We start from the raw sequence: 25044 nt of genomic DNA, 5'->3' as shown, positions 1-25044 counted from the left end.
CTCCTCCAGAGGCGGAAGGTAAAGCGGCGGGAAGGTTGCGCCTCATCCCCGGGGGCGTGGGGGGGTCTCCACCCCCAGCCCAAGGTCCTGGGTGGGCTCCCTCAGCACCCACAGGCAGGCCTGCCCTCGCCCTGAGGAACCCACACCCCCGCAGCCCAAGGAAAACTTATTTCAAGGAAGCCGGAGGACACCGAAGTCAAGGCTGGGAGGCCCGGAGGCTTTATCTGTCCTCGTCCTTCAGAGGGAACACAAGGGTTGCTCAACACACGCTTCCTCCAGGCTTCGGTACGGGAGCAAGGGCAAATATTTGTAAAGGGAAATAAAAATGGAGAGCCTCCAGCCTGAGTAGCACCCCCTGTCCCCCCAAGAGTGGGGTCTTGTGGCAAGGGGGTGTTCACCCTCACAGGTTGTACCCCAGGGAGCACAAACTGCAGCTCACCAGTAAGGCAAGGAGCTGAGAAGGGGCCTGGCTGGAGAGGTCTCCTGCTCTCCTTCCAGCCCCAGCCCGTACTTCCAGGGTCAAAAACTAGCAAAAGGCTGGGGTTTGTACCCTGGCTTTCTCTTTTTCTCGAGGCAGACACAGGCTCGTGACAGACGGTGAGTCACAGGAACACGTCACCACCAGCAAACAAACTCCAGTAACCTCTTGGTAGCTGCATTTCAGTGTAAATGGGAAAGTTTTCCCAAACTCGGGACAACTAAGCCACTAATTTCCTACTAGCAAGTATGCGTCAGGGCTATGTCTCCATGTGACTTCATGACAGGTACCCAGACCTTGAAAGCTCATCCCAAACCAAGGTACAAAGCTATGATGGGATATTAAAACATTTCTATTACATTACACCTTATCAGACCTGTTAATAAAACAGATTTATTTTGACCAACATACACCCAAGACATACTCTTTTTACATGTGTAACTGTTGGAACTGTTCAGAAGTTGTTTTAAATAATCTGTGGGGACTCTGAGCAGAGCCACTCAGTGAGAAAATCTGAAACTGATGTAGTTAGCAAAGCGTGTTCACACTATTATCCCATCACCCATCTTTCATGCTGCTTAATAGGAAAACTGTGGAAAAAATTAAGAGATAGAATAAAAAAGCTCTCATTGCTGAAATCCAAATAGCTGCATGGGTGATAGCACCAGGAATTTTCAGTTAACTTTGCCCCTGTTCTTAAGAAGTAGATTTTAACACAATGCTGCTCAAGTCAGGCTATACATGATCACTGGTGCCCTCATGCTGAAAGTGCTGTGCTAGCTATTTACACTGAAGTGTCTTGTGGTGCCAGCATTGGCTCGGTGAGCAATTGGAAAAGCAGAAAAAAATAATTAAAAAAAGGACAAAAGACCCACGTTCAAAAGTTTCCTCAGGTTCAGCAAATTGTTGAGTTTACTATTTCATCAAATTAGTAAAACCCTAACTCTGGGTGGTAGAAAAATGAGATACCTTTAACAGAAAGCAAAGTGCACCTAACCTTCAGAGTGAGTCAGATTGCTTTTCTTCTTAAAGAGGCTGTAGGTAGGTGCTACCAGACTTTATCAGCACCTCTTGACAAATCTCCCAGGCCAAAGCAGCAGTGTGACGGGCACTGAGCTCCCTCCCTGCTCTCTCTGCTTCTCCCTAGCAGAGCTGTTTCACAGCCTACCTCACCTTCTGTTTAGAAGCTATTTACCTGCAGCTCACTGAGTGTGAAAAGCAAAGTGGCTGCTCTTGTTACCTTTCTTCCCACCGTTTACACAAGAAATGGGAAGAAGGCATTGCCGCCTCTGCTTCCTGCCACTCACGCCCATCACCTGCTGTTGTCTTTGCTGGTCCAAATCGCTGTGCTGTTTCATCAGATACATCATTTACTGTGCTTGTCACCACGGTGCTTGCAATCTTCTTTTTTCTAGAGTGTTGTACCTTAATCCTACAGGTTGCATTGCTCAACAATTGCCTAACCACAACTGTTCCTGAGCACTCCTGGCTGAACCACTGTGTGGTTCCCATTTGTTGACGACGGAACCTGTGGCCCTGGCATCCCAACTTTTTGCTTCAGCTTCACTTGCTCTCAGCTACCGAGTGCCAGGCAGAAACTTGACTTCTGCAGCAGTGGTTGTTTCCTTCCTTTCTTCCTTCATTCCTTCCTTCCTTCCCTCCTTCCTTCCTTCCTTCTTTCCTTCTTCTTTCTTCTTTCTCGCTTTCTCTATTTCTTTTTCTCTCTTTCTCTTTCTTTCTCTCACTCTTTCTTTCTCTTTCTCTTTTTCTTTCTCTCTTTCTTTCTCTCTCTCTCTTCCTTTCCTTCCTTTTCCTCCCTTCCTTCCTTCTTTTCCTTCCTTCCTCCCTCTTTTCCTTCCTCCTTTCCTCCTTCCCTTTCCTCCCTTCCTTTTTCTTCCTTTTTCTTCTTTCCTCCCTTCCCTCCTCCTCCACTCCACGCCCCCCCCCCCCCCCCCCCCAACAGTCTGCATTACACTGCACGGCCCTGGTGTGCACATTCCGTGTCATCACGTGGGCTGGTGGCTGTAGGTAGGCTTGATGAAGCGGCTGGTGGCTGAGCCTGCCTCACACCTGTCATGATGCCCAGGGGAGCATAAAGAAAAGCCTGTGCTGATAAGGCTGATGCACTGCCAGGGCAGACCGACACCTGCATGGTGCCTGAGAGGCTTGAGCAGCCCAGGGGAGGCACTGGGTAGGCAGCAGCAGGGCCTGTACCCGGCAGGTTAGGGAGAGGTGGGGACAGCAAGGGGGGTGAGGCAGAGGGTTGAGGCTTTCACAACCCCTCTGTAAAATCCATGGCTGGTCCTGTTCCTTTCTGTCATTTTTGGTAGTGCTGTAAACTAGATGTGATTAATGCCTACTTTTAATCCTGTGTAACTCTGATTTATTTTCTATTTTAAGATTTTTCGTGTCAGTCAGCCTGGGGAGTAAGCAGCTATGGCTGCTTCTGATGCCTGCATTTATTGACCAGCATGATTAATTCCTTTAAAACTTCTATCTGGGATTTAAATTCAGCCACCCTAGCACCTCAGTACTTCCATGTATTACAGTAAAGTGTAGTATGTCCTATAATAAGCTGTTTAAAGGTAGGGGTTTAATTTCCCAGTATGTATGCACAGTACCAAAATCCTAATGTGTAAATGAAAGAGCTCCCTCAAGTGGTTAAAAATATCGTTATGTTTCACTTATTTTTTTCCTTTAAAAAAACCCAAATGACTGTAATGTTAGATCTACAATGTAAAGCTGGTTCTAAATGTAGTAATATAGGATCTTCCATTTTTGCATAATGAGAAAAAATGGTGTGGATGTAAGAGGCCAAAACTCAGTCAGGCAAGTGCTGCAGCTAAAAAAAATTATATATATTTAGGAAACTGTAGAGGACTTCAGCCTGATCTGATAACGGATGATTGAATTTTGGCAGGAAAACAAAAAACTAGCTCCAGCAGATATCACGTTGTTGAGGATTCCTGAAGTGTTTATAAATCATAAAGATTGTTTTTTAAAAACTCTGGTTCAAGTTTTCACAGTTCCTGCTATCATCATGTCAAGATTTTCTGTGTAATCACCCTTGCTCCTCTTTACTTAAATGAGGCATAGAGTTTTCAAAATATTTGGTGAAAGAGATTCAGATCAGCAAACTTCAAAGGAAATACAGAAGCAGCCGGAATTAAACTCTGACTTCAGCGAGCAATCCCTCATGGAGTTACTTTCCAAGCAATGAAGTTGCTGGTTTCACTGGCAGATGACAGTTGGAAAGAAACAATTGCATCTCTCTCGGCAGAGGGCAGTGGTATCCTTACCCAAACATCACATCACTTTTTGCTACTGAACTGAGATCATCCTTTTTAAAAAATGAAGCTCTACTGCCAACCAGCAGGTTGCTGGCTTCCTCTCCAAGCTCAGAAATTCAAGTGTTGAGCTTCTTGCCACGACCAAGCAGGAGGCATGACAGCCAGTGTAATTGCTGTGATTCCATTCCTGAAAAGGGAAACTTACATTATTTTTTGAGAAGCAAATAATTCTTCCTTTCCCTGCCATTTTGAAGTAATGGCACGAATCTTGCCAGTTGGGCTGGTGTAATAGTTGGGGTTTTGTTTGTTTAAAATGAGAAGGTTATTTCTTCAGTATATTTTAAAAGGAAAAGATCCTTCTCATCTGGCTAAACATCAAATCATGAACGGTATTGAATCTGTATAGGTATAACTACTGTCTAACCCTGCTAGGCTGAGCTGTGTTTTCTGAAACTGTTCTTTACCCTCTGCGACATACCAGCTTTCTCATTCTGTTAGGCACAGAAACCATTTCGCCTGGGTCCCAACCACATTATATGTGACCATCATTCTTCCTGTGACACCAGCTCAAACCAATCTCAGATTTATTTTGCAGCATATTCTGCTGCTTATTAAAATTGCATGAAAATATTGAACTGCCTCAATGAAAGGGTTTCTGAAGTTGTTTCAGCAGGAACACATGGCATTAAATGTGCAGCCAGCCCTGGAAGAGTGACTTCAGAGAGATTAGTTCCAGAACAAACAGGTCTAATTACTAGTATTGACTCTCCTGCACGTAAGGACTTTCTAAATATTTTTGTGGAAACGCAGCACTGAACTTGGCCAGTGTCTCCTTCCCTTTCCTACACCAGCAACTGTACATGTTCCTTGTGACTCCACAAACTGCCAGCTGTTTTAGAGAGCTGGCACCATTCCTCGTGAAGGTAAGACACAGCAGGTGGAAAAGTAGACATTTTACATCTAGTTTAATGACTGCTTGCTACTCTGTAGTAGTAATCTCTTCCTCTCCATATTTCATAAAAATGCACATCCTTTCTCTTTTCCCTAAGTAAATACGAAATGGTTTGCTGTTGCTCTCTCCATAGCTTCTAAGGTGCTTAGATGGAGGAAACAGTGCAAGCCAGTATTTTCTACTATTTCATTGTCTGCTATTTATCTGTTACAGTATAAACATGCTGACTGCTGACAGATGTGGAAGAGAGTGCTCATGGAATGACTGATCCAGGATGATTCCCAGGACAGTTGTTTGCAGGTAATCATACACCCCTAGCTATTCCATACTTTGCAAAGTGCAGGTTATAGAGACTAGTAACTTTCTACTGCAGTAATCAATTTTTCCACTTGTCTAATGTGGGAGACTTCCACGGCTTTCTCTACTCTCCAGCTATAAAAACAGAAGCATGTTCTTAGTACAGAGCTTTCATACACAAGCTGTAATATATATGTTTTTTGTAATCTTTTAGACTGTCTTCAAAAATAACATTATGAGGCTGTGGGAAAGGTATTTGACTTGAAAGGTGTGGGGAAAAACAACATTGAGGTGCTATGGTGAGAACAGATCAGCCTTTCCAGGGAGTATAAGATCCTTAGAGTCATCAAGGAGAGATCTTACAGAGAAATATCATGCAGGTAGCCAGTGTGCTTGTCAGACACACGGGGAGCACCATGGAGAAGTCTAGAAGCATCAAAACAGCAGCTATAATTATAATGCCAAAAGTGTAACGATCTCTGTAGTGAAAGACACCCCCCCCCCAAATAAGAGGACATGGGGAAAAAATAACCCCTATCAAAACCAGGCCATATTTCTCAGAGACGAAAACGTATCTTCATAAAGCCATGGAATATTGACTCTCCATTGTAAACCAAGAAAGAAAACACTTTTTCAGCTTTCGGTGTCGGACAGTTCCTCTTTTCACTCTTGTTTTTTAATTTCTGCAAAGACAGATGACATCTACCAAAAGCAGTCCCAAGCAGGAGACATCTCTGAATCTTTCCAGGCAGCTCTTTGGCTGTTTCCATGGCAATGAGGCAGCTCGATCTGCTGCTCTCACTTCTGCGAGAGCCTTTCCCGAGCTTGATATGGACCGACAACGCCATGCCTTTGCAGCTCCCTTGCCAAAAACTTCCCTCTTCTCTGCTCAAGGCCTTTCCCATCTGTTCCATTCTGCTTCTCCCTGATTTTGGAAATACCTGGCTAGAGAAGGAATCTATCCATGTGCTCCCTTCTCTGCTGCAATGATTCAGGCCAAGGAGAGACTGCTGCTGGTAATACAGGTTGAGAGACTGGAGAGGGCAGTGGCTTCCAGCCTTCCTGCCTTGGAAAGAGGTTTTGGGTGATAGTAACGGAGAACACTGCAGGGGCCAGGCGCATAAACAAAGCAGAGAGAAAGAAAATCCAGATTTCTGTCTAGTCTCCCAAAAGAATTGGACTGAAACTTGGCATTTCTGGCCATAGCAACAAGTAGAGCAGTAAAGAATGTACAGACAGTACAATGCAGTGCTTGCTTATTGAAGGAGATGACAAGCGTGAAGGAACACTTCCAAAACCCTGAATTCAGAGAGATCTATGTCACAGATGAGTCTGCAGCAGCTGTCAACAGCATTTCACTGAAAGTGGAAACAATAAAAGTTAAAGTTACAAAGCTGAAAGAAGAGCTTTTGCTATCAGCTGAGGACTAGCAAAAATGGGAGATTATAATGGAACTGCACTGGGAGGTGAAGCAATCTGCAGGGTTTGCTGCAGTTGATCTGCATGGGGCTGAGTTGATGTGGTTACAAAAACATCTTTGTGCTCAGCACTATTCCGTTGTTGGCCTAGTGCCTTGAGGCTTACATGCTTTGGGAATATGGATGAGGAGATGAAAACTTGAGCTTGTTTAAAGGATTTAAATCTGAAGATGGCAGGCCCAGGAGAGGGATCCTGAGTTCAGGCATGTAGGTCATGCAAGAGAGGTATTGTCTTCACTAGCAAGTTAATATGAATTATAGTAAAAGTGTTGCTGTTAGTTCAACCCTTGCTCACACAAAAAAAATCCCTCATTGTATAAAGTGGCTGGAGACCCATGCATTGACAAACCAACCAGAGAACAGGCTAAACCTCCTGTGCATTCACTTCATCCTTTACTGCTGCCATTTCTCTCCAGTAGGGACCCACATTAGCACCACCAAAACAAACAGCAGCGCTCACTCCCCACAGTTTTTTCCACTTGTGCTTTCCTCACCAACCGCTTGCTCCTTACTTCCTATTTGTGAGCTTATTTACCCAGCTGCAACAGGCTTCCAGCGCCCACAACAATCACCTATCTTCAGCACAGGAATCTTTTGTTTTATTATTTTGAAATTGTGTCTAACAAGACCTCATGTTACTGTTGCCTGCTGATCAGACACCAAGTTATGGGAGAATCACTGGCATGATGCTACTGTAGTCTATGATTTTAGGAGGAAGGATCCAGGCTGAAAGCTTCCTGGTGATATTCCAGTTAAGGTGTCATGAGAAGAGAATCCAACACACAAGACCTCAGTGCTGAGGGAAAATCAGAAGGTTTCATCTACTCAGAGGAAAAGTGTAGAACTATAAATGCTAACTCAGTAACTCCCCAGGAATGAGCATGTGCCATGCTGAGACTGAATGCATCATTAGCAAATCCCTGAGGCTGGATCTCTATTTCAGACTGCGCAGTATAACAGCTCCAGGGAACATACAAACAGAAGATGCTGATAATTTCACAGTTTCTGCTTCCCTGTGAGGCAGAAAATAGAAGTGCTCTGAAGCTCTTTCCCGAGAGCACAGAAGTAATGTTTTCCAGGGCCACCAAAAGCAGAGGAAGATAGGTGTGTTCTCTGCAAACTGGGAGAAAAGGAAACAGAATAATCTGCTGCCATGGCTGCTAAAGGAGTCTCTCAGCTGATCAGGCAAGCTTTGTGGACTGAAGCTATACAACTCGTCCCTTGCAGCAGAGAGGCTAGGGAGGGATGTGAACTCGGCTTAGGTGGACGGAAATCTCAGAAGCACATACAATCCACAGGGGATTCTCACCCTATCAGCATCTCCCCTAGCAGCACAGATCATTAATGTGCCTAGTACATCTGCCCTTTATCACAAGCAACCCATGGGAAAAACTTCCAGGACAGATGACTCAAGGTAATTTTGTAGTGTGACTGCATGCTAAGAAAGAGTAGACAAAAAGGGAAAGGCAGACAGCCAGGCGGTCTCTAGCACGCTGAGGTCAAATTCCCCTTTCTGTCACTCTCGGGTATGAGAAAGTTGAGGACAACACAGAGAGGTAACAGACACACTCCTCTGTCTGCTGGTAGAGACCGACCAGGCACCAGGCAGACTTAAACATACGCTTGTGTGAGCACAATGATATAATCTCTGACTATCAGAAAGAAGATGCCCGGGTTTCACTCCTAAATGTCTCAACTTCTCCGCATAGTTCAGATTGCACAGTAAATGCCTCAGCTGTATGAAATGTGCTGTTGGCTCTGGGGAGGTATTATTTCAGGTTGGCTGCAGATGGGAGTACGTAGCATGACTTCAGGCCTCATTAGATGCACACTTGACAAGTTTTCTGCACAAACATAAAGGGAAGAAAGGTTTTCTTAAGGAAACAAATCTTACACAGTTGTCCTATGTCTGTAGGGAAGGGAGTGTCTGTCTGTCTGCCCCAGCTGCCTTTTACCTCCCGGTAACTTTTGAGCCTGTTGGCCACTTTTGTGCACATCAGACGGAGAGACAGAGGTTCCAGGAATAGTCAGTTCCTATTAGTTTTGTGAAAAATTTGGCCTAATTAGAGGACAGAGTCTTAATTAATGCTCTGAATGGAGGAAACCTGCAGATGAACTCAACTTTTATTAGAGTAAGAATTCAGGTTGGCAGGGATCACTGGAGTTCATCCAGTCCAGTCTCTCACCCAAAGCAAAGCCAGCTCCAAAGTTAGATGAGGCTGCTCAGGGCCTCATTTTGAAAACCTCCGAGGTGTCAGAGAATCCACTCTGGACCTCAGCTTCACAAAACAAATGCAGCGAGTGCAACTCCTCTGGCTCTGCTGATCAGGGAATTAACTTTCCCCTGTTCTAAGGAAAGCTTAGAAGTGGCAACCGATGGTAAAGCCTGCAACAATCCCCATGCCAGGCAGTCCGTAGGACTCTGCTTACATTAAATACATTTAACCAGCAGCTAGTTACTTTATTTTGGCATTCTATGTTAGTTAATGATTACAAGTACAAAGGTCAGACTGAGAGACACAAGGCTTTGTATATCTCATTGTTTGATTTACCAGAAGCTACAAGGGAAGGAGCACTGTTCTGTATGAGTGGAAACTACAGGCTACATATCCAGCCTCACAAGCTAATGAGAACAAGTCATTCATTAACAGAAGACTTGCTGCTAGGCAAACACACACAGCTGGTATGGGAGAAGAATTTGGATGTGAAATGAGACAGTGTAGTTGTTTTTTATAAGACATTTCCTACTTCAGCAAGTTTATAGTCTAAATAAAGACCACACAAAACACGCTAAGAGCCTGATCAGGGGAAGATTTGGGCTTGTGTCTTTTCTGAAAGGTTTGGTAATGAGCAGAGCAGCAGAATTTGCAAAGAGAATGGCAATATTTGCATGTTTAACAGAAGGAACGAGTTTTAAAATTAAGTAAGATTTGATTACAAATGTATATGCTGCTGTCTTGGGTACCAGTCTATTCTGTGCACACACACATACATACGTGTTCACAGAAATATCTTACAAAACCCTGATGCTTTCTCCTGCTTCAGTTGTACAATTTCATTTTTCTTTAGAGTCGTTTCACACTACTGAGCACTTTTAAAAGAAATAACATTAAAGCTGGAAGCTGAAAAGCATAGATATTTAATACTACATAACTGTGTGAGGAAAGAACACAATGTCACTTGAAAGACAGTAATCACTTACAAATCTTGCATAATTAAATAAAAAAGCCTGCCAAGGAAGAATCTATTTGGACTTTGCAGAATGAAACAATAATAGTATTTTAGATGAAACTCTGACTTTTAAAAGTGATTTAATTATTTAGGACCATTGCACAGAGCATGACACTATTCATGGCCAGGGCACGTGGGCATTTATCAAAGTGGTCCAAAGCAAGGCTGGATCCCTGCCATCCTTATTTTGCAATGCACAGAGCACCAATCCTGCAAGAAGCTGAACCCTTAGGCTTCCTTACAAAATCAAAGACTAAATTCAGAAGTGTGTACAACTCGAAACAATACCGGGAGTGCAATCACAGAGAGATTAATTATTGTAACAAGGGCAACTTTTGGAGACATGGTTTTCAGTATGATTCAGAAAAAGGAAGTGAAGGAGTCAGGAAATCACTGGCTGGCAATGTATTCTGAACACGAGCGGCAGTGTGAGCAGGCAGGAAGACAGGTGAAGGAGGTATAAGGGGAAACTAGCACATGAGGCAAAGAGCATGGAGAGGAAGCACTGCTGAGTCTGGAGTCTTAGTGGTCTGTTCCAACCTAAATGGTTTTATGATTTTGATTCTGTCTTATTTTAGCTGCGTGTCTTCGAAAAAAAAAAAAAAAAAGGATTTTTTTTTTTTCTGGCTAATGTAGCCTTCATTCGGTTTTGGACTATCATGGTCGTTATTCTAATTCAAATACAGTGCAGTAGTCACCAGAGGAATGTAAGGTGGGGTAATGTCAGTCTCGTAGGCATTGATGGAGAGGCACCGCAGTATAATATTGTGCTCTGAAGCATTTGCTCTCCTTTGTCTAAATGTCAGCTCTCTGGCTCCAAACCGTTTGGGGAGAGAAAACAAGAAAACACATGAAGAAGAGCTTCCATCTGCGAACTAGAGAATCCCTTTGCAGTCCAATGAGCTAGTAAGATTTCAAATTAGGAACCAAGAAAATTAGGCTCTTAAACATGAATTAAGGCAACCCTGGAACTCTGGTGGCAAAACACTCCTATTGACCCACCTGCAGACAAATGCCTAAAAGCCTGAATCATCATCAGTGCTGTCAAGGGACCTCATATTACCTCAGCAAATGTACTTCATCAGTGATCGCACTGTGCAAGCTGAGTACTAATTTGCAATTCCCAGCAGATGCAGAGACTTGTCATCATTTTTGTTTGGTAGAGGCAACATTTTCCATGGAAAAAGGCAAACAAACAACCTTCTTAATGTTCCTATTAGCATACTCTTCTACAACCTTTTGTGCCTTAAAACAGAGGCTTGGGAAGGGTGGTGCAGCTGTAGTACTTACAGAAATATATCAGACAGGAAAACAATGACTGAATAAGTACTATAATCTTTTTATTCCATGTCTCTCCACCTCTGGCTTTACTCTGATGGAGGCTGTGAGAAGGTTATGGGTTATACCATGATGGGTATACTTCCTGCAAAACCTCAGCACAGTTAATGTGTTGCTCTTCGCGGTTAATAGATACATACACATGGACCAGCCACACAGTTACCATCTGTGACGATGGTGAATTACACAGTATACCTAATGCAAAAACATAGAAACACATCAAAGAAGAATCAGGCTCCTTGAGATGCTGTCGTGAGCTGGCTGTCTCTACACACAGACACACTCATCTCTTCTGCTACAACACTGTACACCCAGGCCCTTTCCTGCCTCCACACAGAGCCCTTCATTTGCTCGCTCTCCTGGTAGGCGTCAATGTTTAGACTAGTAGCTGGCAGCATCAGAAGGGTAGTTTGAATGAGGATAATGCTGAAGCAGCATCGAAGAGCTAAGAAAAGGTTGGTTGCACTGAGGGAAGGGCTGAGTTGGGTGGTGAGATGCAGTGTTTGGAGGAGTGTGTGTGTGTGTTTAGTTTTTATTTTAGCTATGGTGGAAGAAAGAACAGTTATTGACAGGAAATTTCATCTGTCAAGGGCTGCACGTGAACCCTTCTGTGCTGTTGGGCAAAATCTGTTAGAAAGCCATACTTCCCCAGAAAGCTTTTATGTTCATAGACTCTTATTGAACAGGCATGTGAGTACCTCAAGCTATCTTGCTCGAGATTCTAATTTAAATCATAGTAATGATCTGAAATAACTTTTAAGACAAGACTGAAACACTACCTATTGCGCCATGAAAGATGGGTGCAGACAGTACATTTTAAGAGCTGTCAATCAGAGATGGAAGAGTGAGTGCTTGTACGGGTTGCACCAAGAAATGACACACTCTTCTGAAATAGCTCAGAATTTAGAAGCTTTCAATGTTTATTGCAGAGTAATTAACTTTGTGCCACAAGCCTTTACCAGATTTTTAAATCTTTCTTTCTTCTTTTTTTTTTTTTTTTTTTTTTTTTTTCCTAAAGTCTTTCATCAGAACCCTCAATTAAGGCTAAGAAGTGGCTGCCTGGTTTTCATGCAGGTTAAGTTGGGGGTGTTACAAGGAACTGAGCAGCAATGCTACGGGCCATCTAGTGGACATTACTTATTGGCTTTGCCGACATCCCAGGGGAGTTGGAGCTGTCCTGAGCTTCACAACTTGTTCAGGTATTGCAATAAAAGCATAAAAATCCTGACATGTTACGCACACGCAGCCCCTGCTCTCGAGAACTCTGCAAATGCCTCGATCAGGCCTCTGTTGTACCAGGCACTTAACAAATACCTTAACTAATACCATCCGTATTCTAAATACCAACCAATGTTTAACACAAATCTGTTTCTCTGTGTAGCTGTGATACACAGAAGGTATATGAGCTGGAAGAAGAGCAAAGAATACTCCCATAATTAATTTTCAAGCCACCGACAGAATACTGCTGGGCAATTTTTCCTAAGTTACAAACAGAACCTACCCAGTTGACTCAACACTTAGACTTAGGAGCCTTCAACTTGTCCACAGGCTTCTTCTGGCACAGAACCTGTACCTCAGGCAGATGACAGCAGCACACTCATGACATGTAATGCTGGGCACGTAAGGCTGCTCAGCCAGCAATTATTTGTTTGTGTGATTTTTGGAGCACACCGTGGATGTGGAGCAATGCATTGTCAGTGCTTAGAAGAAGCTTCAAGAAATGGATATACGGTGAATATTTAAAGTCACTTCATAAGTGTTTCTAGAAATACCACATTTCACATCAGGTACATTACTGCAACCTCAGTGCTGCCTTTGTTCCTAGGTCCTTTTCATCCCTTACTCGAACAGCTCATGAGATGGCAGATTGACTGGAAGCCCAAAATCACCCTAAGGACAGTAACTTACTGACGCCTCATTAATGCACAGTGCCAGACCTCTTCAAAAGAAATTACCTTCTGAAAAACAACCTATTCCTGATACTAAGTGAAAGCTGATAACATCACAGCTGATAATAATGGGTGGCAATGAAACAGATTTTACCTCTCCAAAGCACTTTGTAATCTTTGCATGGTTAATAACCACGACACTTGGTGAAGTGAATACTTAGTAGCTCCTGTTTTAACAATGAGGAATGGTGTGGCTCAGTGTCATCAGTGACTCAGTAGCACAAGAGTAATTTTCAGTTTGGGGAGTTTCTTGTTTATATCCCCATTGCCCTTCTAGCAGGTGCTCTCGAAGAGCTGTCACCAACCAGGGCAGGGTATCCCCTGTTTCTGTGATACCATATAACGGATGTTGTTGAGAGGACCAGCTGGGGTATACTCTCAGGGTATGGCTTGTTGAGCACACAACCAGAAATGCTGGGGCACTGGTTTTGATGCTTTTTTCGTAGAGTACAGCATAATCTTAAAATACTATTATACAACAGCAAATGGTAACCATGCTGTAGCCCTCTTCCCCTTCTAACAGGCCTTTTAGAAAGCCCCTGCTTGACTCCTTGCCCAGTAAAGATGTTTCTGTGTGTCAGATAAGTTCCACGCTGTGAGACCCACAGCGAGCTGCTATATGCACACAAGCAGCTGGTAGAGAGAATGAGGGATTTCATGAGAACCGAGGAATCAGAACAGTGTTTAAACCCAATTCTCCTTAGTGCACTAAGTATAAGTCTCTTGACACTGGCATCTTCTTTTAAAATGCTAATGGCCTTCCTCTGGATAGTTCTTTAGCATCAGCAAGTAAAAGGCATTAGGAAAGAAAAACAGTATTTCTGTTGATTTTTAAAGAGTGTTCTATCTTACATGGCAACTGCAAATGGCACGAGGGAGTTTTGTTTGTTGTTTCTCTACAGTCTCCAGAGAACATATATTTTGTTTACAAGGCAAACCATTTATAAATGTCAAACCCTGCAAATTCTAGCTGGAATGAGACCAGAAAATATCTCCACTGAGGAGTTCATCCATGTGGGCCAGTTCTGCCCAAGACCATCCATCCTGCAGACACACCCTCTGCTCACATCCATGTAACCATGCCCATATGAGGCCCCGGACTTGGCAATGTGTGCTCCATGCTACACCCCAGATGTTCCCAGCACTATTTTAAGAACTGTTTTGTTGTGTGCTATTAGCAAGTCTGTCTGTGATTCCCGATCTCCCCAATGTTTTTAGTCCATTAATTTAGTGAGTTAAGGCATTTCTGGCTCCACGTGCTGCTCTCTCCCATTTACTCCAGCCTGTGTCAGAGTGCACACCAGCCCAGCTGGATGAGCCACCCCTATTTTAGATGGAATTATTACTGCAGCAGTTTGAGTGCATGTGACAGTATGGATAGTATTTTGGTAGCACTTCATGACCCTGGGAAGGTAGAATATGACCTTACAGTTCTTGTCGCTAGGAATTTCATGTAAGGAAGCTGAATTTCATGGAGCTCAAGAGACGAGCTTCTCCTCACCTCCCCACCCTAGGACAGCCACACAAAGGTTAGTCCAGCCACAGGTTGCCATGGCTCCTTGGGAGCTGGCTGGCTCCTACCAAGCCAATTTGTCGCCATCCTGTCAGTTCTCCGTGATGCAGTGAGGGCATCTGAGTGGTGGTGTGGCTCGTCCATGACGAAGCAACACAGCCAAAGCATTGCCGAAACAGTAGCTAGCATGGAGAGAGAAATACTTCCAAATGCCTAAGTCCTGTAAACTGCACCATGCACCATTATACTTCACGACGAAACCTCCACCCTTCTGCTCTGACCTGGAGAGCTTTACGCTAGTATTAAAGAAGCTGAAAGAAGAGAGTTTAGCAATTAGGTACGGAATAAAGCATACATGCAGCCACACGATGACAGGCCACTGCTGCCAGCCATGCCTGGCCACCAACATGCCCATGTGCTCTCCTCTCCCCCCATGCTCCAGGCCAGGAGAGCGGGCCCGGGGCCTGCTGACCCACAGCAGGGGCAAGGTGCAGGGCCCAGGGCAGGGCCCCCACTGCCGGGCAGGCGGCCCCAGCCTCACAGCCCGCGCCCCCTGGGCCTTCAGGTGACCGGCCCGGCCCCAGCCTCGCACCCCGCGTCCCCCGGGCCCGCGGGCCGGCCGGCCGGCCCCAGCCCAGGGGGGAGGCGCGCTCCGGGGCCGGCGCCTGGCCTCGCCAGGAGCGGTCCGGCCCTGGGTCCGCGGCCTGCCCTCGGGTGGCCCGCGCCTGGCCTCAACAGTGGCCGAGACTGGGCGGCCCCCCCCCGAGGGCGCGATCCGGCAAGCGAACTGGGGCCTTGCGCCTCAGCCCCCGCCAGCCCGGCCCCGCCGCCGCGCTGCGGGACAGTCCGTGCCGGGGGCGGGGTGGGCGGCCTCCCTCGGAGGACCGGAGGTGGCTGCGGGAGCCGCTCTGTCCCCGCTCGCCCGACGCTCTGTGGTTTAAGATGGCGGCGGGGGCTGAGGGGGCGAGTCCGTGAGTCCCAGGCCGGAGCGCCGCGGGGGCCGGCGGGGGCGGCGAGGCGGGCGGGAGCCGCCGGGCCGCGCCGGTGGGAGGAGCGGGAGGCCGCCTGCCGGGCCGGGGAGCGGCGGCATGTGAGCGCGGGCCGCGGCCGGCAGCGCGGCGATGGGGCAGCAGGTGGGCCGCGTCGGGGAGCCGGGCGCCGGGCTCCAGCACCAGCCGCCGCCTCAGCAGCAGCAGCCGCCGCGGGGGCTGCGGGGCAGCAGCGCGGCCAGGCCGTCGGGCCGTCGGCGGGAGGCGGCCGGGCGCACGGCGGAGGGAGGCTTCAATATCTTCACCCAGCACGGTGAGGGGCCGGGCCGGGGCCGCGCCGCCGGGCGGGAGGGGCCGGGCCGAGGGGGCGCCCGTCGCCGGCGGGCCGGGGGCGGCCGTCCTCCCCTCCCTGCCCTCCCTCTTTGTTGTTGTTGGTGTGACGGGGGGAGGGGAGAGCTGCGGGGGTGGGGGGGGGAGCGGGGCTCGGCCCAGCCCGCAGCCTGGCGGCGAGCGCGGGGCCGGGTGAGCTGCCCCCGGCGTGGGGACGGGGCCGCCATCCGCGGCAGGAGCCAGGTGGCACCTCCGGCAGCCAGAACTTGCGGTGCTGGGAAGCTGTCACTGCAGCGGTTCCTAGCTCCGGGTTTGTTTACCAGGGTAAGGGTTACATGTGCCTTGTCAGAAATTCCAGCTTACTGAGGCGCTTATAACTTGCCCTTCTACATGTGTGGGTCTCTGTCGCTGTATAGCTCCTGACAGAGCAAACGATTTTGTTTAGGCTGGGGTATTATAGCTGCCATCCGATTCTCGGTTGGAAGTTTTTGCCTGTCCACTTCTATTCTTACTGCTGCACACTGATACCGGAAATGTTTAGTGCAACACAAATAGTTTCTGTAATCTCTCCTAGGAGGACCCCACAACTTCCAAGTTCCCCTTCGTGACTGTGTTTTGTCCTTTTTTTTTTTTAATTATTATTCTGTCTGTTTGGCAACATCTTAATAAAAAGCATAGGTTTTGAAAGGTATGATCAACTGAAACCTGTCAGCCTTGACAAGCACGTTGAGAACAGATGCATGGATGCGCCTCTGATCCTAAACAACTGAATCTGTTATGGAGAGCTTGGCTGGTTTGGCTTGAGGTGGAGAGAGGTGTCAGTGTATAGAGCAGGGTTGCTTCTGACAATACGTATTTTCTTTTGCTCAATAGAATGAGCGTAGGCAAAAAGATTAAGGAACATGCAACCAACAGTCTAAATGTAAATATCATCTGCTGTGACTGCTGACACGTAAGTATCTATGAAAACAAGAGCACGGCGCTAAATCTGGTTCTTAAAATCGCGGTGTTATCAAAGCTTTTGAGTTCAGGGAGCAGTATCAACTTTAAAACCAAAACAAAACTCCATGCTTGCCGAAATGCCTGACCCGCTATTACTACAATTAAACCTAACGGTTACTATTTTACTGTATCTTTCAACCATAGTGTCATCAACTTCACGTTTTACTCAGGCATCTTTGTATTTTTGTACTTTAAAAGGCACTTTGGCAAAAACATTACTATAAAAGACTAAGTTCACAATGTTAGGAGCAGATCTCAGAAGTTATGCACATACCCTGCTTCTTTCTGTATGCTGAAGACTGCTTAGTGTGACTTAGCTGGCAACACCATGTCTGCTAATGACAAACTCTCGGTCTTTTCGTGTCTTGGTACCAAAATGACTACTTGGTTCTTGCTTTTACAAGGCAAGGACAGAAAGGACGTTTGTGAGAAGTGCGGTACAGCATTGTGAGGATGTGTAGTTACTTTAGAATAACACAGTTGAGACTGACTCAAGTGCATCTTTTAATTTATTGCTGCATGTTTTAGTAGTAATTTAATTCAGCATCCTACACAAATCCTTCTAGCTCCTCCCTACTACATTTTAAAGGTAGAAGGTAAGGAGAATTATTTAGATGTAGTGGCAGGGAAATGGAGAGGAGAAGCTTTCTTAAGCACGCATGCACACCAAGACGACAAATTATGTGCTCTGCCAGCCCTTCTGCTCTGTCTTCCATTGAACTAGAAAGAAGAATGAGCCTGGAAAGCCAACATGCTCTGAATAAAACTGTTCAGTGGCATGTAAAAAGAACATTTCTCTGTGATGACGACTGTATCTTTTAAAATAATTTCGCTACTATTTGTATGGCTTCGGTTATCTGCTTCAGTGGTAAGATGATGGATATAATTTTACGTAGGTTTTTGTTGCTTCTCTTATTTTCTTTGCAGACTGTAAAGGAAGATGTATCTATTGAAAGTAAGATACAGCTTTTTGTTCTGTTAGATTACGTGAAAGGGGTGGGTTTTTTTGGCAATCCAGTTTTTGAGAGTTTCAGGGCAGGCTTCAAACTCCTGTCCTGTCTTGGTGAATGCCTCAGCTGTGTTAAATTGTTCCCTGATTCCGTGCACATTGTACTAGAAATGAGCGAACAACTCGCTATTAATAATCTATACCAAATGCTAGCCAAAGTTGGGTACCTATTTAAATACTTGTCCTGTGCAATAACCAAAGATTTTTGTCATGTTCCTGAATCCTTTCTTTCTCAGAGAGGTTGTTTTCTTGTGATCCTGACTCCCCTTGTCTGAGGGAGGGGTGGTTTTCCTCTCAACTTCTGTTCTTATTTTTCACTTACTGACCTTGTTCTCCTGTTTTACTTAAGCTGGCTTTCTGCTAGTTTTCTTTAAGTGCTACACTGCTTTTGCTGCGATGCTGTTGATACTATGTGATCCAGATTGCTCTTTTCTAGTCATTTCTTTCTGAACCTGACCGTCCATCCTGTCTCTAGGACATGTATTCACAGTGTATGAAAAGTGGTGGAGAAAGCGCAGGGTTGTGGGTTAGCACTCTTGGACCAGTGACTAAGCCAGCCAGTCAAAGGATGAGCCTGGATTATCTACCTTCCTTGGCTTTCCTTGATACAGTCATTGATGCGAGGACGACAACCTGTTGACTCTGCTAGACTCTTACAGGTATAAATCCCTGTCTCAGTTCATGTTGGCAGATTTCATGCTATACTGTGCCGGGAGTGACGTGAATCCTATTAACTACTCTTGCCAAAGTTCATTTTGAGGGGGCTGGTGCTTCCGGATTGTTTACAGAAAGGATGGAAGTAAACAATGTTTTCAGCCTCAGACCTGTTTTTGTTTCAGGATTTTGAAGAACAGCTTGTGTCAAATCAAAAATGTGTAAGATCTGTTATGCTAGGCTACTGAAAACCTGCGGTGAGCAGTTCTACGCAACTAACTTGGAAGTGTAGTTGCCCTTGAAAAATTGAGAGATTGAGCTGAACCAGTTTGTCCCAAGTGTGTTTTCTGTGTTACAGTTGTGTAGGAGAAGCACTAAAGCAGGTATACAGGCACTACATACTTCAGGACAAATTTTTGGAAGAAGCAAAGAGATGTTTTGCATTCTTTCCTTGTTCTTACAAGGAAATCTGTATTGTAGCACCCCGCTATCCTATCATGAGAACAGTCACCTAGACTCTTGGGGGGTTTCAGCTCACCATTATACTGAGTTCTGTGGGCACTGCTATGAAGTTGAGCAGAGAAGTCCTAAGCAAGCTGATATACTGGTGTGATTTGTTAGCCATGGAGCAGAGTTCTCCAAGATGCAAAAGACAGTAATGGATTTTGCACCTTTTGCAGTTAGCCCTTCAAAGCGCCCCTTTCGAGCATTCCTAGCACATAATCCGTGGCTTACAAAAGCAAGCAATGGATCATCAAGCATGGTGGTTGCTAGTAACATACTAGAAAGGAAGAGTGTAGTGAGAAAGATCATTCAAACATCAGTGTTCCCGTGTATGCTGCATCAGAATTAACAAGTACCACCGGGACAACTACTCAAGAAGGAGAAGCTGTAGGGAACACTAGTTAGGATCAAATTCTTACAGTTCGGCACAACCAGAAAAGAACTACTTGGGGCCATTACAGGATGACCTTCCCTTTCAGAGAAGGAATGGGCGAGAGAGCAGGGAAATAGGTTGTCTACTTATGCTTTCGGTAGTTTCCGTGAGGGAAGGGGTACAACTGATGACAACCAGCAACTTCCAAGTTGCATGGGCTGTAGCCGGCTCCTCGTACGACCTTTGAACAGTGACATGCTCTAATATTCTTCCTGAAGAGCAGTGATAACTGCCTACCGTACCAAGATACTCTTTGGAATGGTGTTAGCATGCTTTTCATCTCTGAAAAGACTTGCTGAGTGTTGTAGAAAACATACTGCAGGAAAATCAGATTATTTAAATCCTGGCTGGGAAGACTTTGCAATACCTGTTTGCAATACTGCTACAGTTGCCTTGGTAATATATTTTGGGGTAGCGGAAGGCTCTGCCACACTTGAGCTTTTGATCCAGCAGGCGCAGGACATTTGTTCCCTGTTTTGTTTTCTAGAGGAGGAGTTTAGCAACCTTTTTCTATGTGCATCAAGGTCAGGCAAGATAAGCCTATACTTTTAAAAATAAAATTATCATTAAAGCTCCCCTAAGGCAGTCAGAGTGCTATGCCACATGATAAAAACATTCTAAAATAGGAAGAAGCATAAATACACTATCCCTTTGAAATTGAGTGAAACTGAAGGGCTGGATGCAGGAAAATGGAAAGAAAGAGAGAAAATAGGGTCAGTTTAACAACTGCACTTTGTGGGCCGCCTAAAATGTTCTTTATTTTTCATCCCAGTGAAATGCAGCAAGCTCGGGCCAGAGCTACTTGCCTGCAGACTTTCCTGTCAGTAAATGCCCTGTGCAGATGGAATATAATCACTGTATTCAGTGCCTGAGTCTTTGTACTGTAAATCAGAAATCTTCTGGGACCATAATGTATAAATAACTCTTAACTAATTATTTGGGGAATAAAGGATAGTTCAGCTAAGTGTCTAGAGGAACATCTCCCGCAGAACATGAAATTATAGGCGTGTTCTCTGTTGCATCATTCTCCGTGATATCTAAATTATTCCTACAGATCCAGTTGCATTCAGTACTTGTTTTTATACCTTGTCTTAAGTTGGGATTTTTGCGTACTGCATTTCGCAAACAAAAGGACTCTTATCAGCTCGGTGGAAGGGACGATACAATAGACTACGGATCTGTTGTAATTCCTGGCATATGTATATTTCCTGTGTACTTTTCACATAGTCTGAAGAAGGTAAGACTGAAATGAAGTTACTTCAAAGGATGTGAGCCAGAACTAACTCAAAAATCAAATTTCAAAGCCCAGACAGATCTCCGATTTCTCAGTTCTCCACATATAGCAGATGGTGTGGTACAAGTTGTTCTAGCAATATTTCACAAACTTGCTGTTGCTTGTGAGTGCAGTGTTTTGCAAAAAAAACATTTGTGGGATTTTTTTTGGAAATAGGGACATGGCCAAGTGAACAAACCGGTGGAAAGTGAACGTGTAAGGTATTGGACACACAAGCAAATTGTCACAAGCAGCCTAAACTTTTTTAATCTAGCAGGACTGACAGCTCACATAATTAGAGTTGGAAGATAGTTGGACTATCTCCTAGAGATGCTGTAGCAGGGTTGGCTTCAAGAATATTTTACGGCTGGTAGTAATTACGGATTCTGGGACAGTAGGCTTGAAATCATGTTTTCACCGGTGTTCAGGAGAAGTGACCTGTTCTGTGACCCACTTATGTCAGCATATGTCATGTTCGTTTGTTCTTAAAGCAGGCCAGTCCTTGCTGAAGTCAAATAATACTTTTTAGACCTTTGTTTTATAGATAAAGCTAGATGATCGTTAGTGTGATTTATTCTAGTCCATTTCTCTTAGTTGTGACAACTTAATGTTTCCAGTATACTTATTGTCTGTAAACTGTCTTCTAAGTACTGCTGACAGCTGACTAGTTCACACTCATAAGAAATGTTAAAATCCAACTAATGTAAAACAAGAAACAGCAGTTTGTACTTACACCAGTAGGGATGCATATGATAGTTAACTGAAAGTAATGCAGTTAGGATTTGTTCAGTGACTTGCCAAGTTTCTTTTCACCTGGTTGTATTTCAAAAAGCCAAGGCTAGATGGCCACAGACTAAAGCTTCACCTACATTATAACTGTTTCAGAATCTGATGTCCTAAATCACTGCCTGCCAAATGCTTAGTCGTTCTTTCAACAGTGTAATTATGAGTGACACGACATTATGAGTAGCTGTAGTGCAGATGGCCCCTTGAGTGGCTTTGCAGGTGAATATGCAAAGTAGGCGAACAGGTTCCTTCTTAACAGCATTGAGGAGAGTATTTACCAGTAGAGGAATATTTCTCGTAGTTGTTTGGACCACCAGCAATCTCTCTTTCCCTCAACACAGCAGGAAAGAAACAAAAGCTTGTGTTGAGTTGGGTAACACAGTTGACTTGCTGGGTCTGAAGTAATGGTTCTCTCACGGTTACTGCATCAGCCCTCACATTCATCTGGTTTTGTGGTTATGAAATACTTTATTTTAAAGGCTGGTCTTGGTATTATCCGTAGAGATTATTCTCTCTAGAATAAGTGACTGTTACAAAACCATTGAGGCTTCCTGTTGGTAACACTGTAAACCACAACAACAAAGCTGAGTTATATTACCCATATCTGCTTAGGAAGTTTCATGTGCTTTGTGGGCTTTCTATAAAGACTTGCACGTCTCCCAATAAGATTGCATTAACTTTTTAATAGGTGGCTTTCGGTATCAGCTAAACAGCAGAGAAATTTGAAAAAAATGTCTTTTTTTAAAATGACTTTGCCATTTTTGAGGGTGAGACAAAGATGCACAGAAATACTTTGCTAAGAATTGGATTGATTTTGTTTCAGTCTTCTAGTGCTCTTTAAAGGCTATTTAAACATATTTATTTTAAGACTGAAATTTTTCAAGAAATTCCTTTCTTCTTCTCCTGCTCTTTCCTCCCAAATGTTGTCCTTAGAATCTTAATCTTACTATGATACGTCCATTAAAAACAATTACAGGTGTTAGTGAACTTAGAGCTTCACTTATGTTGATTTTAAGGTATTCTATGACAATAGTGATATGAGAATTGGGAGTACAGTTGCGTAAGAAAAGTAGCTCTTCAATGAAGGAAAACCAATTTTCTATAGGACAGTTCTGTATCTCCTCATCCTTTAATTTGACAATGTTACTGGTTTGGATTTTGTGCTCTTCCCTGGCTCGTTGTTATTTAATACTAAAGTGAAACTGAAGTAGCTGCTTCTTGTTATAAGTGATATATGGCAAAGACACAGGAACCATCTCCTGCTGCTGTTGGGGTCAAATTAGGATTCAACTTAGAGGATAGGAAAATGAGATCATTCTGGTTTTGTGACCCTGTGCACCTCCCAGTCTGTTTCTCCTTCCTTTCTCCTATAACAATCCCAACAACTAAGCATCGAGCATGTCTCTGCTGTTCCTATTTATCATCATCTCAACTAGAATATGTAAGATGAGCAACTGTGGAGGAGAGTGTCTCTAGAAAGACAGATAATGCTGGAGAAGAACTAATGGGAATAAGGGAAGACTGGAAAAAGAGAAAAGGGTAAAAGATGATGTTGCACCTTCTCCCTGACAGTGCATTTTGATACACTGGAGATGGTATTTTAAAACATTGTCTGCAAAGCTGAACACTCAAAATACAATCATGGGCATGTTTAATAATTGTTAAATGAGACAGGTGGGCCTTCTAAACTGATCTATGGTAAGTTAGAAGTGGTTTACTGACCGATGTCCTTGTAGTGGGCAGCATACCGGTTGGGGAGTTTCCCCACATAGAATAGAATGGAATAGACTATTTCAGTTGGAAGGGACCCGCAGCGATCATCTAGTCCAAGTGCCTGACCAGTTCAGGGCTGACAGAGCTGATGACTGGTATAAGGCACAAAAAGATGAGGAGTTCCAAGCTCCTTGAGCACAACCAAATGTTAATTTGCAGGACTGAAACAAACAGTCCTCCCAAAACAATGGGAAAGAAAAACCCACCAACAAGTTCTCCTCCTCATCATCCCTTCTTACCAGAGGTAGAATCAAGTACAATGGAATAGTGAATATGTATATCCACTCTTTAGAGTTCACATGTGGGATTTACAGTGGGTTGGCACGAGATACCAATAATCGCTTTTGTTGCAGGCTAAATGTGCTTAGCACCATGGCCAATTTTGAAACAGGTGCCAAGCTTGCTTCTGGTTGAAAGAAATTATATTAATATTGGCTATTATGGTGGTAGTATGTAGCACAGGTCACAAAGTGTTGCTGTTTTTTCACATTCCGTGTTCAATTAGATGCATAGTTTTTGGAAAAGTTGATTGTAGAGTAGCGTGCCTTTACAGGAGACACACCAGAACACAGAGGAATTGCAAAGTGAAGAAACACTTCTTCATCGCAAATCTGTGTACACTCCAACATGGCCCAGCCTAGAAGCTTGTTTAAATGTTGTCATATCCAAGTAGATTAGTATTACCTTCTACATTTACCCTAAACATCAGGCGTCTGAAAGGTGTTTAAAGAACACGGATCTGGTTTCTAGGCGAAACACAAAAACATTTGTACATTCTAATTTTGTAGCCCCTGGATTGTGGAGATAACCCTTCAAACCCAAGCTGGAGTGTAAATTAATATAATGAAGCCTTCCTTAGCTTACAGGGTCAGCTCAGTTTCTCAAGATTATTTCAAAGCCTTTGCTGGTCGGGGTTTATTTTACCTACCAGAAGTGTCACAGAGTTAGCAAGACTGTTCAGTTTTACTGCTGCTATTCAGAAACCTGTGGGAGGCTGTGCAACTGATGAGAATATCAATTTTGAGTTGCTACTTAGAAAAGAGCAGAAGAAAAAAAGCAGAAGTAGAGGCAAGATACAGATACAGTAGTAGCTCTGAAATTTACTTTATAATAGAATAAAACTGGAAAAAATATTTAATTAGCCTTGAAGTGATTTAAAAAGAAATAATTGTGTTACTTCCAGTCCAGCAATCTAGTATGTCGGAACTTGCCAATTAATGAAACTATGGTGACTGTTTAGCAACAAAAAAAGCCTGTTCGTGCAAACTTTTAAAAAATTAATACAAGTTATTCATCTAGGAAGAGTGAAACGGATTCTTCTTTGAGATCTGAATAACCTCGAAGATCTTTTGAAATAGTGGCATGGCTTCCTTCCTCCATTAAGTCACTGGGTGCAGCGGAGTCCAAGCTTATACTGGCCTGAGCTGGATTGCGTAAGCATGGACTTACTTGCTGCTTGTGTTTAATGCAGTTTTTTCTTACAACGCAGGTTTTAATTGTAAAGCTTTCTTTATGTTCACTGCTCACTTCAGTACAAGTGAAAGAGAAACAGTGTCCTTTGTCTGAGAGCCAGTTTGTGGTTCCTTTTCTCCTATAGATTGTTTTTCATCTTCTCACCTATAAACTGGCAAATAAAAAATTCAGTCTAATCGTTCACAGCTCTTGGGCTCAGAGTTAATGTAAGAAAGTTAAAATAGCAAGTTCTTAAAACTTGAACTTTAAATTGCTAAATGTCCTACATGAGCTTTTTAGAATGTTGTTGATA

General features: G+C 44.2%; 1 protein-coding gene across 1 annotated transcript in view; it reads left to right on the top strand.

Moving 5' to 3' along the window:
* Nucleotides 1-15342: 15342 nt before the first annotated feature.
* Nucleotides 15343-25044, top strand: part of ABL2 (ABL proto-oncogene 2, non-receptor tyrosine kinase) — a 46599-nt gene continuing 36897 nt past the window's right edge. The window contains exon 1 of the mRNA XM_055815561.1: nucleotides 15343-15828. Coding sequence (XP_055671536.1) covers nucleotides 15648-15828 — 181 coding nt within the window. The 5' untranslated portion in view covers nucleotides 15343-15647. The remainder of the gene's footprint in view (nucleotides 15829-25044) is intronic.

This window comes from Falco peregrinus, chromosome 10 (assembly GCF_023634155.1).
Source record: "Falco peregrinus isolate bFalPer1 chromosome 10, bFalPer1.pri, whole genome shotgun sequence".
Taxonomy (NCBI): Eukaryota; Metazoa; Chordata; class Aves; order Falconiformes; family Falconidae; genus Falco; species Falco peregrinus.
The sequence above is the reverse complement of the archived record's forward strand: the minus strand, read 5'-3'. Positions and strand labels throughout refer to the sequence as shown.